The following is a 10,518-nucleotide window of genomic DNA, read 5'->3' as shown; positions in this document are numbered from 1 at the left end:
CTGGTCAAGTCACCATCGCCAACTGGCCAAATCACCATCTCCAACTGGCCAAATCACCATCTCCATCTGGCCAAATCACCATCTCCATCTGGCCAAATCACCATCTCCATCTGGCCAAATCACCATCTCCATCTGGCCAAATCACCATCTCCATCTGGCCAAATCACCATCTCCATCTGGCCAAATCACCATCTCCATCTGGCCAAATCCCCATCTCCATCTGGCCAAGTCACCATCGCCAACTGGCCAAATCACCATCTCCAACTGGCCAAATCCCCATCTCCAACTGGCCAAATCACCATCTCCATCTGGCCAAATCACCATCTCCATCTGGCCAAATCACCATCTCCATCTGGCCAAATCCCCATCTCCATCTGGCCAAGTCACCATCGCCAACTGGCCAAATCACCATCTCCAACTGGCCAAATCACCATCTCCAACTGGCCAAATCACCATCTCCAACTGGCCAAATCACCATCTCCATCTGGCCAAATCACCATCTCCATCTGGCCAAATCACCATCTCCAACTGGCCAAATCTCCATCTCCAACTGGCCAAATCACCATCTCCATCTGGCCAAATCACCATCTCCAACTGGCCAAATCTCCATCTCCAACATACCAAATCACCATCTCCAACTGGCCAAATCACCATCTCCAACTGGCCAAATCACCATCTCCATCTGGCCAAATCACCATCTCCATCTGGCCAAATCACCATCTCCATCTGGCCAAATCACCATCTCCATCTGGCCAAATCACCATCTCCAACTGGCCAAATCACCATCTCCAACTGGCCAAATCACCATCTCCAACTGGCCAAATCTCCATCTCCAACTGGCCAAATCTCCATCTCCAACTGGCCAAAATCCCTGACACAAATCTCAATGGTCTATATGTCAGACAGAGGGGCGTCTAAAGAACATGCCCAGGCTTAACAACACTGGGGTGCCGTTTGAGACTCAGACATGGTATTTTAAAACACTCGCAAACACAGTGGTGATGTCACTCATGTGGGCTGATTCAACCAGTAGCCTCATTTGTCCTACTTCAGGCAGAGGCACCCACCACACCATAACTTGTTAGATAAAACCCAGATGGACTAGCCATCTAAGTTTCCCCCTAGATTTGTAATTATGCAGCCAGCAAACGTTCCAAGGAGAAACCTCTTGCCCACTGACTGCAGACTGACATCTAAGGAACCACCATCGTGGAAGAGGAGCTTTACTGGTTTATCTATTCCACAGCCAAACTAGATGGACCAGTGTGATATCTATTCTTCACCAAACTAGATCAACCAGTGTGATATCTATTCTTCACCAAACTAGATCAACCAGTGTGATATCTATTCCACAGCCAAACTAGATCAACCAGTGTGATATCTATTCTTCACCAAACTAGATCAACCAGTGTGATATCTATTCTTCACCAAACTAGATCAACCAGTGTGATATCTATTCTTCACCAAACTAGAACTATTTTCATTCCAGATGTAATGAGCACAGTAATGAAAATCAGGGAACGGAGGAACTAGTTTGAAGTCGGTTCGTTTGAATGATCATGAAAAATGTTGATTATTGATATGAATAGCAGCAATAAAACTGTCAAATGAGCTTATGTGTCCTAAATACTAGTAACGTAGCCTTCCTCTGTGTGCAAAGAACTCAGGATCTAACAGGAAAATGTGAGTCTCATCCTGATCCAATCAAAATTCCCAGACTCTACCAGGGCCAGGGGGGTGATCCCTCCATCATCCCCTTCCTCCATCCCTCCTCCTTCCCCTCCTCCGTTCCTCCTTCACGCGTCACCGTGTCGTTAGACAGGACCGTTATAAATGGCTCTGCACACACTTCTGAAGCACGCCAAAGGGATTTACACAGCTTCAGCAAGACACAAAGGAGGGACGATTCTACGAAGTGAAAACTACCTTTCGCTGAATCAGGATGTCTAAGGTTGCAGGGAGAACCCTTTTAATTTTCTACATTTCAACACAGGTAAGTAAATTCAGTTAAACTTTACAAACGAGGCTCATCCAAACGACATCATGTGAAGAATATGAAAACAAGGAGCAACAACTTTGAAAAATCCCATTTGAACACAGTTTTCCCTTTTTGTTTTCTCCAGATTTGCTCCCAGATCTGGGCGCAGGTGTGTCCGGCAAGGTGCCTCTGTTCGCAGGAGCCTCCGATGTGCGCCCCCGCGGTCCCGCTGATTCTGGATGACTGCGCATGCTGTCTGGTCTGTGCGAGGCAGAAAGGAGAGACGTGCTCGGAAATAAATCCCTGTGATACACACAGGGGTCTGAACTGCGACTACACGGCCGATGTACACCAGAGGACAGGTGTCTGTGTCGGTGAGTCATTTGTTAATTAGATTGAACGAGTTGATGTCCTCGTGTAGGTGTCAGAGCGACGGGGTAGATTCCCTGGCCTTGTCTCAATTGGATTTGCTCAACTCCTGCGTACCTCTCTCCTCTGTCCTCTCTCACCTCCTTTTGAAAAAGGTCAAAGGTAATCGAAGAGTGGCAGCAGAGACCCCGCCCCTATCTAAGAGCTATTGATGATGATGATAATGATGATGATGATGATGATGATGATGATGATGATGATGATGATGATGATGATGATGATGATGATGATGATGATGATGATGATGACAATTCACATTCATTTTAAGACACAAACACTTAAACATATGCCATTTTTGATTTTATCCAGATATGAGTATTGGAAATTAAAAATGTTAAATAATGATTTGTGCTTTTCTTGTGTCCTCCATGTCTTCCACAGCTCATGAGGGAGACATCTGCCTGTTGGACGGTTCAGTGTACCAGAACGGGGAGACCTTCTTCCCCAGCTGCAAGTACCAGTGCACCTGCAGAGACGGCCAGATCGCCTGCGTGCCACGCTGCAACCTGGACGTGATGCTGCCGGGCCCTGACTGCCCTCTACCCAGGAAGGTGGCGGTGCCAGGGGAGTGCTGTGAGAAGTGGGTCTGTGAGCCCCAACCAGAGACCAGTGCCCTGGGCAGCTTCGCCATGGCTGGTAAGCACTCAGTCTCTCTGCTCTCAAATCAAATCAAAATGTTATTTGTCACATGTGCTGAATACAACAGGTGAAGGTAAACCTTACAGTGAAATGCTGAATACAACAGGTGAAGGTAGACCTTACAGTGAAATGCTGAATACAACAGGTGTAGTAGACCTTACAGTGAAATGCTGAATACAACAGGTGAAGGTAGACCTCACAGTGAAATGCTGAATACAACAGGTGTAGGTAGACCTTACAGTGAAATGCTGAATACAACAGGTGTAGTAGACCTTACAGTGAAATGCTGAATACAACAGGTGTAGTAGACCTTACAGTGAAATGCTGAATACAACAGGTGTAGTAGACCTTACAGTGAAATGCTGAATACAACAGGTGTAGTAGACCTCACAGTGAAATGCTGAATACAACAGGTGTAGTAGACCTCACAGTGAAATGCTGAATACAACAGGTGAAGGTAGACCTTACAGTGAAATGCTGAATACAACAGGTGTAGTAGACCTTACAGTGAAATGCTGAATACAACAGGTGTAGTAGACCTTACAGTGAAATGCTGAATACAACAGGTGTAGTAGACCTTACAGTGAAATGCTGAATACAACAGGTGTAGTAGACCTTACAGTGAAATGCTGAATACAACAGGTGTAGTAGACCTCACAGTGAAATGCTGAATACAACAGGTGTAGTAGACCTCACAGTGAAATGCTGAATACAACAGGTGAAGGTAGACCTTACAGTGAAATGCTGAATACAACAGGTGTAGTAGACCTTACAGTGAAATGCTGAATACAACAGGTGTAGTAGACCTCACAGTGAAATGCTGAATACAACAGGTGTAGTAGACCTCACAGTGAAATGCTGAATACAACAGGTGAAGGTAGACCTTACAGTGAAATGCTGAATACAACAGGTGTAGTAGACCTTACAGTGAAATGCTGAATACAACAGGTGTAGTAGACCTTACAGTGAAATGCTGAATACAACAGGTGAAGGTAGACCTTACAGTGAAATGCTGAATACAACAGGTGAAGGTAGACCTTACAGTGAAATGCTGAATACAACAGGTGTAGTAGACCTTACAGTGAAATGCTGAATACAACAGGTGAAGGTAGACCTTACAGTGAAATGCTGAATACAACAGGTGTAGTAGACCTTACAGTGAAATGCTGAATACAACAGGTGTAGTAGACCTTACAGTGAAATGTTGAATACAACAAGTGTAGTAGACCTTACAGTGAAATGTTGAATACAACAAGTGTAGTAGACCTTACAGTGAAATGCTGAATACAACAGGTGTAGTAGACCTTACAGTGAAATGTTGAATACAACAGGTGAAGGTAGACCTTACATTGAAATGCTTTCTGACAAGCCCTTAACACTTATTTTTCTTAAAACTGCATTGTTGGTTAAGTAAAAAATAGATAAGTAAAACATACCAATTAAATAAATAATTCTCTAGTGTACTACATAGGGAATAGGGTTCCATGTGGGACGGAGCTTCTCTCTCTACGTCTCTCTGCTTCTGACGTGACTGGTACTCTGGTGCAAGCCACAAAGTCAAGAGACAGATCCTTGCATGCCTCTAGGTTGACCTGGCTGGCTCTGTGTGTGAAGGGAAATGCTGAATTGCCTCGGAGTACAGAGAGAGAGACTCACAGAGCAAGTTGACTTATCCCAGGAAGCCTCGGTGTAGACCTCTGTAGCCAGCCAAAACATTCCATTTCGTGTTCTCTGGAACGTGATGTACCTTGGATCGTTTTTAATCTGTGATTAAGGGATTTTAGGCACCTAAAGAAATAGATTCCGATAGAACTGGGAATTGGATTACCTGTATACTGATTATACACCAATGTAGGGGAATCAAATCAAATCAAATGTATTTATATAGCCCTTCGTACATCAGCTGATATCTCACAGTGCTGTACAGACACACAGCCTAAAACCCCAAACAGCAAGTAATGCAGGTGTAGAAACACGTTTGCATCAATTATGCAAACCACACAGTTCCCAATACCAGCCTAACATAAGTCTCCTCCTATGCACTTTTGCCTAGTAATTCTTATGTCCATCAATCAATCTAGCGTGCATCTGTATTTCCCATGTCACAACATCTGTCTCATCCAGTGTGTCTCTCCCCGTCGTCCCGTACAGCCTACAGACAGGAGGAGACAGTGGGGTTTGACTCGTGGGACCCCAGTACTAACTGCATAGAGCAGACTACGGAGTGGGGCGCCTGCTCTCGGACCTGTGGCATGGGCATCTCCACCCGGGTCACCAACAAGAACCACCGCTGTGAGATGGTCAAGCAGACACGTCTGTGCATCGTCAGGCCCTGCGACAAACAGCAGAAGGATGTTCCTACGGTAGGCTACTCAACCCACTGTCACTGTACTAATACCAGCAGCAGCAGAAGGATGGTCCTATGGTAGGCTACTCAACCCACTGTCACTGTACTAATACCAGCAGCAGCAGAAGGATGGTCCTATGGTAGGCTACTAATAATACAAACCAAATCACAGTTGTAGGAAAATACGAATTGAAATGTCAGAATAGAAGTTCAAGTTCAACTTGCCATTCAGACTAAATGCAAATCTTCCGACGAACAAAAGTGCTTTGACAAAATACATGAAAGAAGTATTCCAGTGTTTCACCAACTGACAACCATTTCCTCCTCTAAATCCTCAGAGAGGAAGCAAGTGCCTGAGGATGAAGAAGGCGGTGAAACCCATCCGGTTCAGCTATAAGAACTGCACCAGCGTCCTGACCTACAAGGCCCGGTACTGTGGTGTGTGTACGGACGGGCGCTGCTGCACCCCCCACAGCACCGAGACGGTGCAGGTGGAGTTCCAGTGTGCTCAGGGTAGAGCCGTGAAGAAACCCGTGATGTTCATCAACACCTGCGCCTGTCACTACCACTGTCCCAGAGACAACGCCGTGTATCAACCATCAGACCTGGTCTACAGCGGTTACACGTTATAACACTGTTACCACAGACACAACTAACGTTTCTTCTAGTCATCTGGGACAGTAGTATTGTACTGTACTGTAGTCGGGCGACTCTATATGTTCATGACTCTAAATGTACTTGACAACATATCCCTGACGGTGTATGGTTGGTCTCAGGAGGGAGAATCTCAATTGCATACTCCTTGCGTCCTCACTCCTCTCTCCTCGTGTTCTCTCTCCTCTCTCCTCACGCCCTCTCTCCTCGCGCCCTCTCTCCTCGCACCCTCTCTCCTCGCCTCCTTCTCAAAACCCATTGGATGAGAAAGCCAGATGTCCCTCCCCTCTGACTTTCTCTTCAATGGGTTTTGAGAAGGAGGCGAGGAGAGAGGGTGCGAGGAGAGAGGGCGCGAGGAGAGAGGGCGTGAGGAGAGAGGAGAGAGAACACGAGGAGAGAGGAGTGAGGACGCAAGGAGTATGCAATTGAGATTCTCACAGTCAGCACTTCGCTACCTTTACAGAATGGATGAGCTTTCTGCATCTGATAGAACTGGAAACGTTGTGCTTTAGTGTATCATAACGACAGAGTTTTCCTTTTCTGCTTACTGCAAACGGCCTCAGTGATCATACACAGTTCCTGGGTCAGTTTTAGACAGCCTCTGACTCAAACGGCCTCAGTGATCATACACAGCTCCTGGGTCAGTTTTAGACAGCCTCTGACTCAAACGGCCTCAGTGATCATACACAGCTCCTGGGTCAGTTTTAGACAGCCTCTGACTCAAACGGCTTCAGTGATCATACACAGCTCCTGGGTCAGTTGTAGACAGCCTCTGACTCAAACGGCCTCAGTGATCATACACAGCTCCTGGATCAGTTTTAGACAGCCTCTGACTCAAACGGCCTCAGTGATCATACACAGCTCCTGGGTCAGTTGTAGACAGCCTCTGACTCAAACGGCCTCAGTGATCATACACAGCTCCTGGATCAGTTGTAGACAGCCTCTGACTCAAACGGCCTCAGTGATCATACACAGCTCCTGGGTCAGTTGTAGACAGCCTCTGACTCAAACGGCCTCAGTGATCATACACAGCTCCTGGGTCAGTTTTAGACAGCCTCTGACTCAAACGGTCTCAGTGATCATACACAGCTCCTGGGTCAGTTTTAGACAGCCTCTGACTCAAACGGCCTCAGTGATCATACACAGCTCCTGGGTCAGTTTTAGACAGCCTCTGACTCAAACGGCCTCAGTGATCATACACAGCTCCTGGGTCAGTTTTAGACAGCCTCTGACTCAAATGGCCTCAGTGATCATACACAGCTCCTGGATCAGTTGTAGACAGCCTCTGACTGTCCCAGAGGTATTTCCGAAATAGCGGTTAGGCTACCTACAATCGTTTCAAGTGCAATGTTTGCACGTCCAACAATTTTCCAGCTGCACGTCACAAAAAAATGTCTCGTGAAAGCAACACCTGCTCACTGTTGTATTTGTTCTGGTGAAAACCTGTGTTTCTATTCCCCTCATTCCTCTGACCTTTGACCTTTTAGATGTTTGCAGACTCTTGCCCTCTCCCAGGCTCTGCAGTCAACCTGGTCTTGGCCCCACACAACAGTCATGTTGACAGCCAGGTCAAAGGTTGTTCTCATAATGTACTGCCGCTTTCCACAGCCAGCCTGTAAGTCTCCGCTCTTGGACCTCTAGCCCCGCCCCGTACACGTCAAGACCTGGGTCAAATACATGTGTCAAATACTTGAGATGATTTAACTTGACCAGTGTGCAGGCTGTGGGTTGAGTTGGCAGTTTATGAGACTATTCCATTGGTTCCGTTGTAACAGGGCAAGCTAAGTCAAGTGCACCTCCAAAGTCTTTGGCATATATATGTCACCCAGTTCTGATATACTGTCATTGACTGCAATGCAATGTAGATTTTCCTAAAACAGAATGTTAATTTTCTACTTCTCTGTGGTCTCTTGTAGAAAGATACAAGTTACGTAAATACTTTACTGTATAGTTGGCGCGCGCGTGTATTAAATACACAGTGTCTGTATGTCTTTGTAAACCAAATGTAAATATGAAGTCTATATAGTGTCTCTATGTCTTTGTAAACCTAATGTAAATATGAATTCTATATAGTGTCTGTACGTCTACTCTGGTTGTGTTTCGCCCAGCCTTTTCGGTCATTATAATAATACTCATGATTTGACATTAAATATATATATTTTCTATAATTTCTGATTTGTTTCTCTTTATTCCAACCATCATGATATACCGTGTAGATAGATTGTTAGACAACAGTTGATGTACATTAAATTGACCTAAAACTGAGTCACACAAGACACCTTTCATATAAGGCTAATGTATAGTTTAGTGACAACCCCGACGAATGAATGCGACATAAAATGCTTTATGACTATGAGAGACTATGGTGTGTTCCAACTTCCAACACTCGCTTCTTTTACAAGTCAGTGAAATTACTGAACGCTCAAAAGCTCTCCCAGAACTGGTGCATATGTAGCAGTGTGATGTTGTTCCCCTAGATTACGCACCAAATTGCACACAAGGACCAATTCAAATAGGCCAGGTCAAGAGGGGATGTTAATAATCTGATAATAATAATAATAATTCAGTGTATTTTTTTATTTAATTACAGCTGCATAGCTAATGTTTTTATTTGGTGTACAAACACTTTTTCATACCAATATTGTACATACAAGTGATTGTAAAAGTTTTGTATATTTTGGTTTGGCCCATCGCGGGTTATCTGTATCCCCATACCACTTTATCGTTCTCTTTTGCCTGACCCTCGGCTAGCAAGGTATGTTGTCCTTGGCTCCGAAACTGTTTAATATAAAACCGTCATAAGGTTATACAATGTACTGTTTTGCAACCATACGTTTGTTATAGTGTGGACAGTGTAGGAATTTATGTTAACAAGTTTCACAGAGCTCACTGACTGGGGTATCTGTTGTAACTTCTAAGTACTTGTGACAGTGGTTGAGTGAGTGTACATGTGCTCGCGCAGGTGCCGGAGAGCTGTGACTGCACCAAGGGTAACGTGTGTGTTGTCTCTTCGTGTGCAGGTATGTCTTTTATTTTGTCAGAATTATGTTCTGTATAGTTTTACTTGTATATGCTGTTGTGCAGCGAGTGTGTGCACGCAGCACCTGTTAATTCCTTTTGGCGCTCTTTTGCCTGACCCTCGGCTAGCAAGGTGCCGGAGAGCTGTGACTGCACCAAGGGTAACGTGTGTGTTGTCTCTTCGTGTGCAGGGCAAATAAAAAGATTTCAACGAGCAGACCATCAGTTGTGGCAGCGTCTTCATTAAGAATTACACAACGCAGAACGAACCACGCTACACATAAAACCACTATACATCGAACAGCGACACCTTGTGGGATATTTAAGTGCAGGAAAGTATAAGGAAACTTTACCTCTATTGTTATTCCTGTCCAGAGTCAAAGTTAGCCATGACCATACCTGCAGTGTCCCTGGTCGGCACATTGTCCTCTCCTGGTGGTCTGTAGCGCTAATTGGGAAAGTACATCACAGCTCAGCTCCAACAGAAGCGTCGCGTTGCCATCCGCGTTGTGTCAATGTGACGTTCTACCTGCTACACAAAGCACGTTGATTTGGGAGCGGAGAATAGCAGAGGGGAAGAGCGTCTTTATTCTATTTTCCCCTACTGCACTGTACCATATTAATCTATTATGCGTAAGTACAATAGCTGTTGGCCCTGTTTTTCGCAAGTACTCATTAAATTGTTGCTAGTGGTTGTACTAAATGATACTCAAATTACACAAGTTGCTTTTGTTTACATTGTGAACATAGGTAGTCAGTGTAGCTAAGTTGCTTTTGTTTACATTGTGAACATGGGTAGTCAGTGTAGCTAAGTTGCTTTTGTTTACATTGTGAACATGGGTAGTCAGTGTAGCTAAGTTGCTTTTGTTTACATTGTGAACATGGGTAGTCAGTTGCTTTTGTTTACATTGTGAACATGGGTAGTCAGTTGCTTTTGTTTACATTGTGAACATGGGTAGTCAGTTGCTTTTGTTTACATTGTGAACATAGGTAGTCAGTTGCTTTTGTTTACATTGTGAACATAGGTAGTCAGTGTAGCTAGTTAACTAACTGTAGTAGCTTCTTGACTTCATACATCTTAGTGAAATAACCAGTGTTGTATAGTGGCCGCCAAATGCAACCAAAATGTACTTTATTTCAATTCACAAGATAGAATTAGCATGCTCGTCGGCCATCCAGAATTGACCCTCTGTGATTATTGAGTTTGGACGCTGCAATTGCCCGCCACACGGGCAGTGAAACAGCTTTAATTTCAAAGGAAGCATTTCCCCAATGGCTGATTGCAATGCTGGACGCCCAATGGCTATAGTGTAGTGTTAGTAAAACGTTTACTGTTGACAGGAGAACAAGAGGAGACAATAGGACGAGGTGGATAATTTTATAATAAGGCCATTTAATCACATGTAAAGATATCTTAGTAAAATCTTGCAGCAAGGCTCTTTCTGTCTGATTC

At 44.7% G+C, this 10,518-nt stretch overlaps 1 protein-coding gene across 1 annotated transcript; it reads left to right on the top strand.

Moving 5' to 3' along the window:
• Positions 1–438: 438 nt before the first annotated feature.
• Positions 439–8,215, top strand: LOC129856847 (CCN family member 3-like). Its single transcript, XM_055924567.1, has 5 exons — positions 439–1,993; positions 2,124–2,352; positions 2,789–3,043; positions 5,198–5,409; positions 5,732–8,215. Exons 1-5 carry the CDS (start codon positions 1,943–1,945, stop codon positions 6,023–6,025), a joined length of 1,041 nt encoding a protein of 346 aa, XP_055780542.1. The 5' UTR covers positions 439–1,942; the 3' UTR covers positions 6,026–8,215.
• Positions 8,216–10,518: the final 2,303 nt, after the last annotated feature.

This window comes from Salvelinus fontinalis, chromosome 6, assembly GCF_029448725.1.
Source record: "Salvelinus fontinalis isolate EN_2023a chromosome 6, ASM2944872v1, whole genome shotgun sequence".
In the NCBI taxonomy this organism is placed as follows: Eukaryota; Metazoa; Chordata; class Actinopteri; order Salmoniformes; family Salmonidae; genus Salvelinus; species Salvelinus fontinalis.
The sequence above is the reverse complement of the archived record's forward strand: the minus strand, read 5'-3'. Positions and strand labels throughout refer to the sequence as shown.

Bases quoted from the DNA above. Each gene is read 5' to 3' on its own strand.
- LOC129856847 (XM_055924567.1), top strand. From the start codon at position 1,943: ATGTCTAAGGTTGCAGGGAGAACCCTTTTAATTTTCTACATTTCAACA. The intron at 1,994-2,123 runs GTAAGTAAATTC...TGTTTTCTCCAG, and splicing joins TTTTCTACATTTCAACACAG to ATTTGCTCCCAGATCTGGGC. The intron at 2,353-2,788 runs GTGAGTCATTTG...TGTCTTCCACAG, and splicing joins GAGGACAGGTGTCTGTGTCG to CTCATGAGGGAGACATCTGC.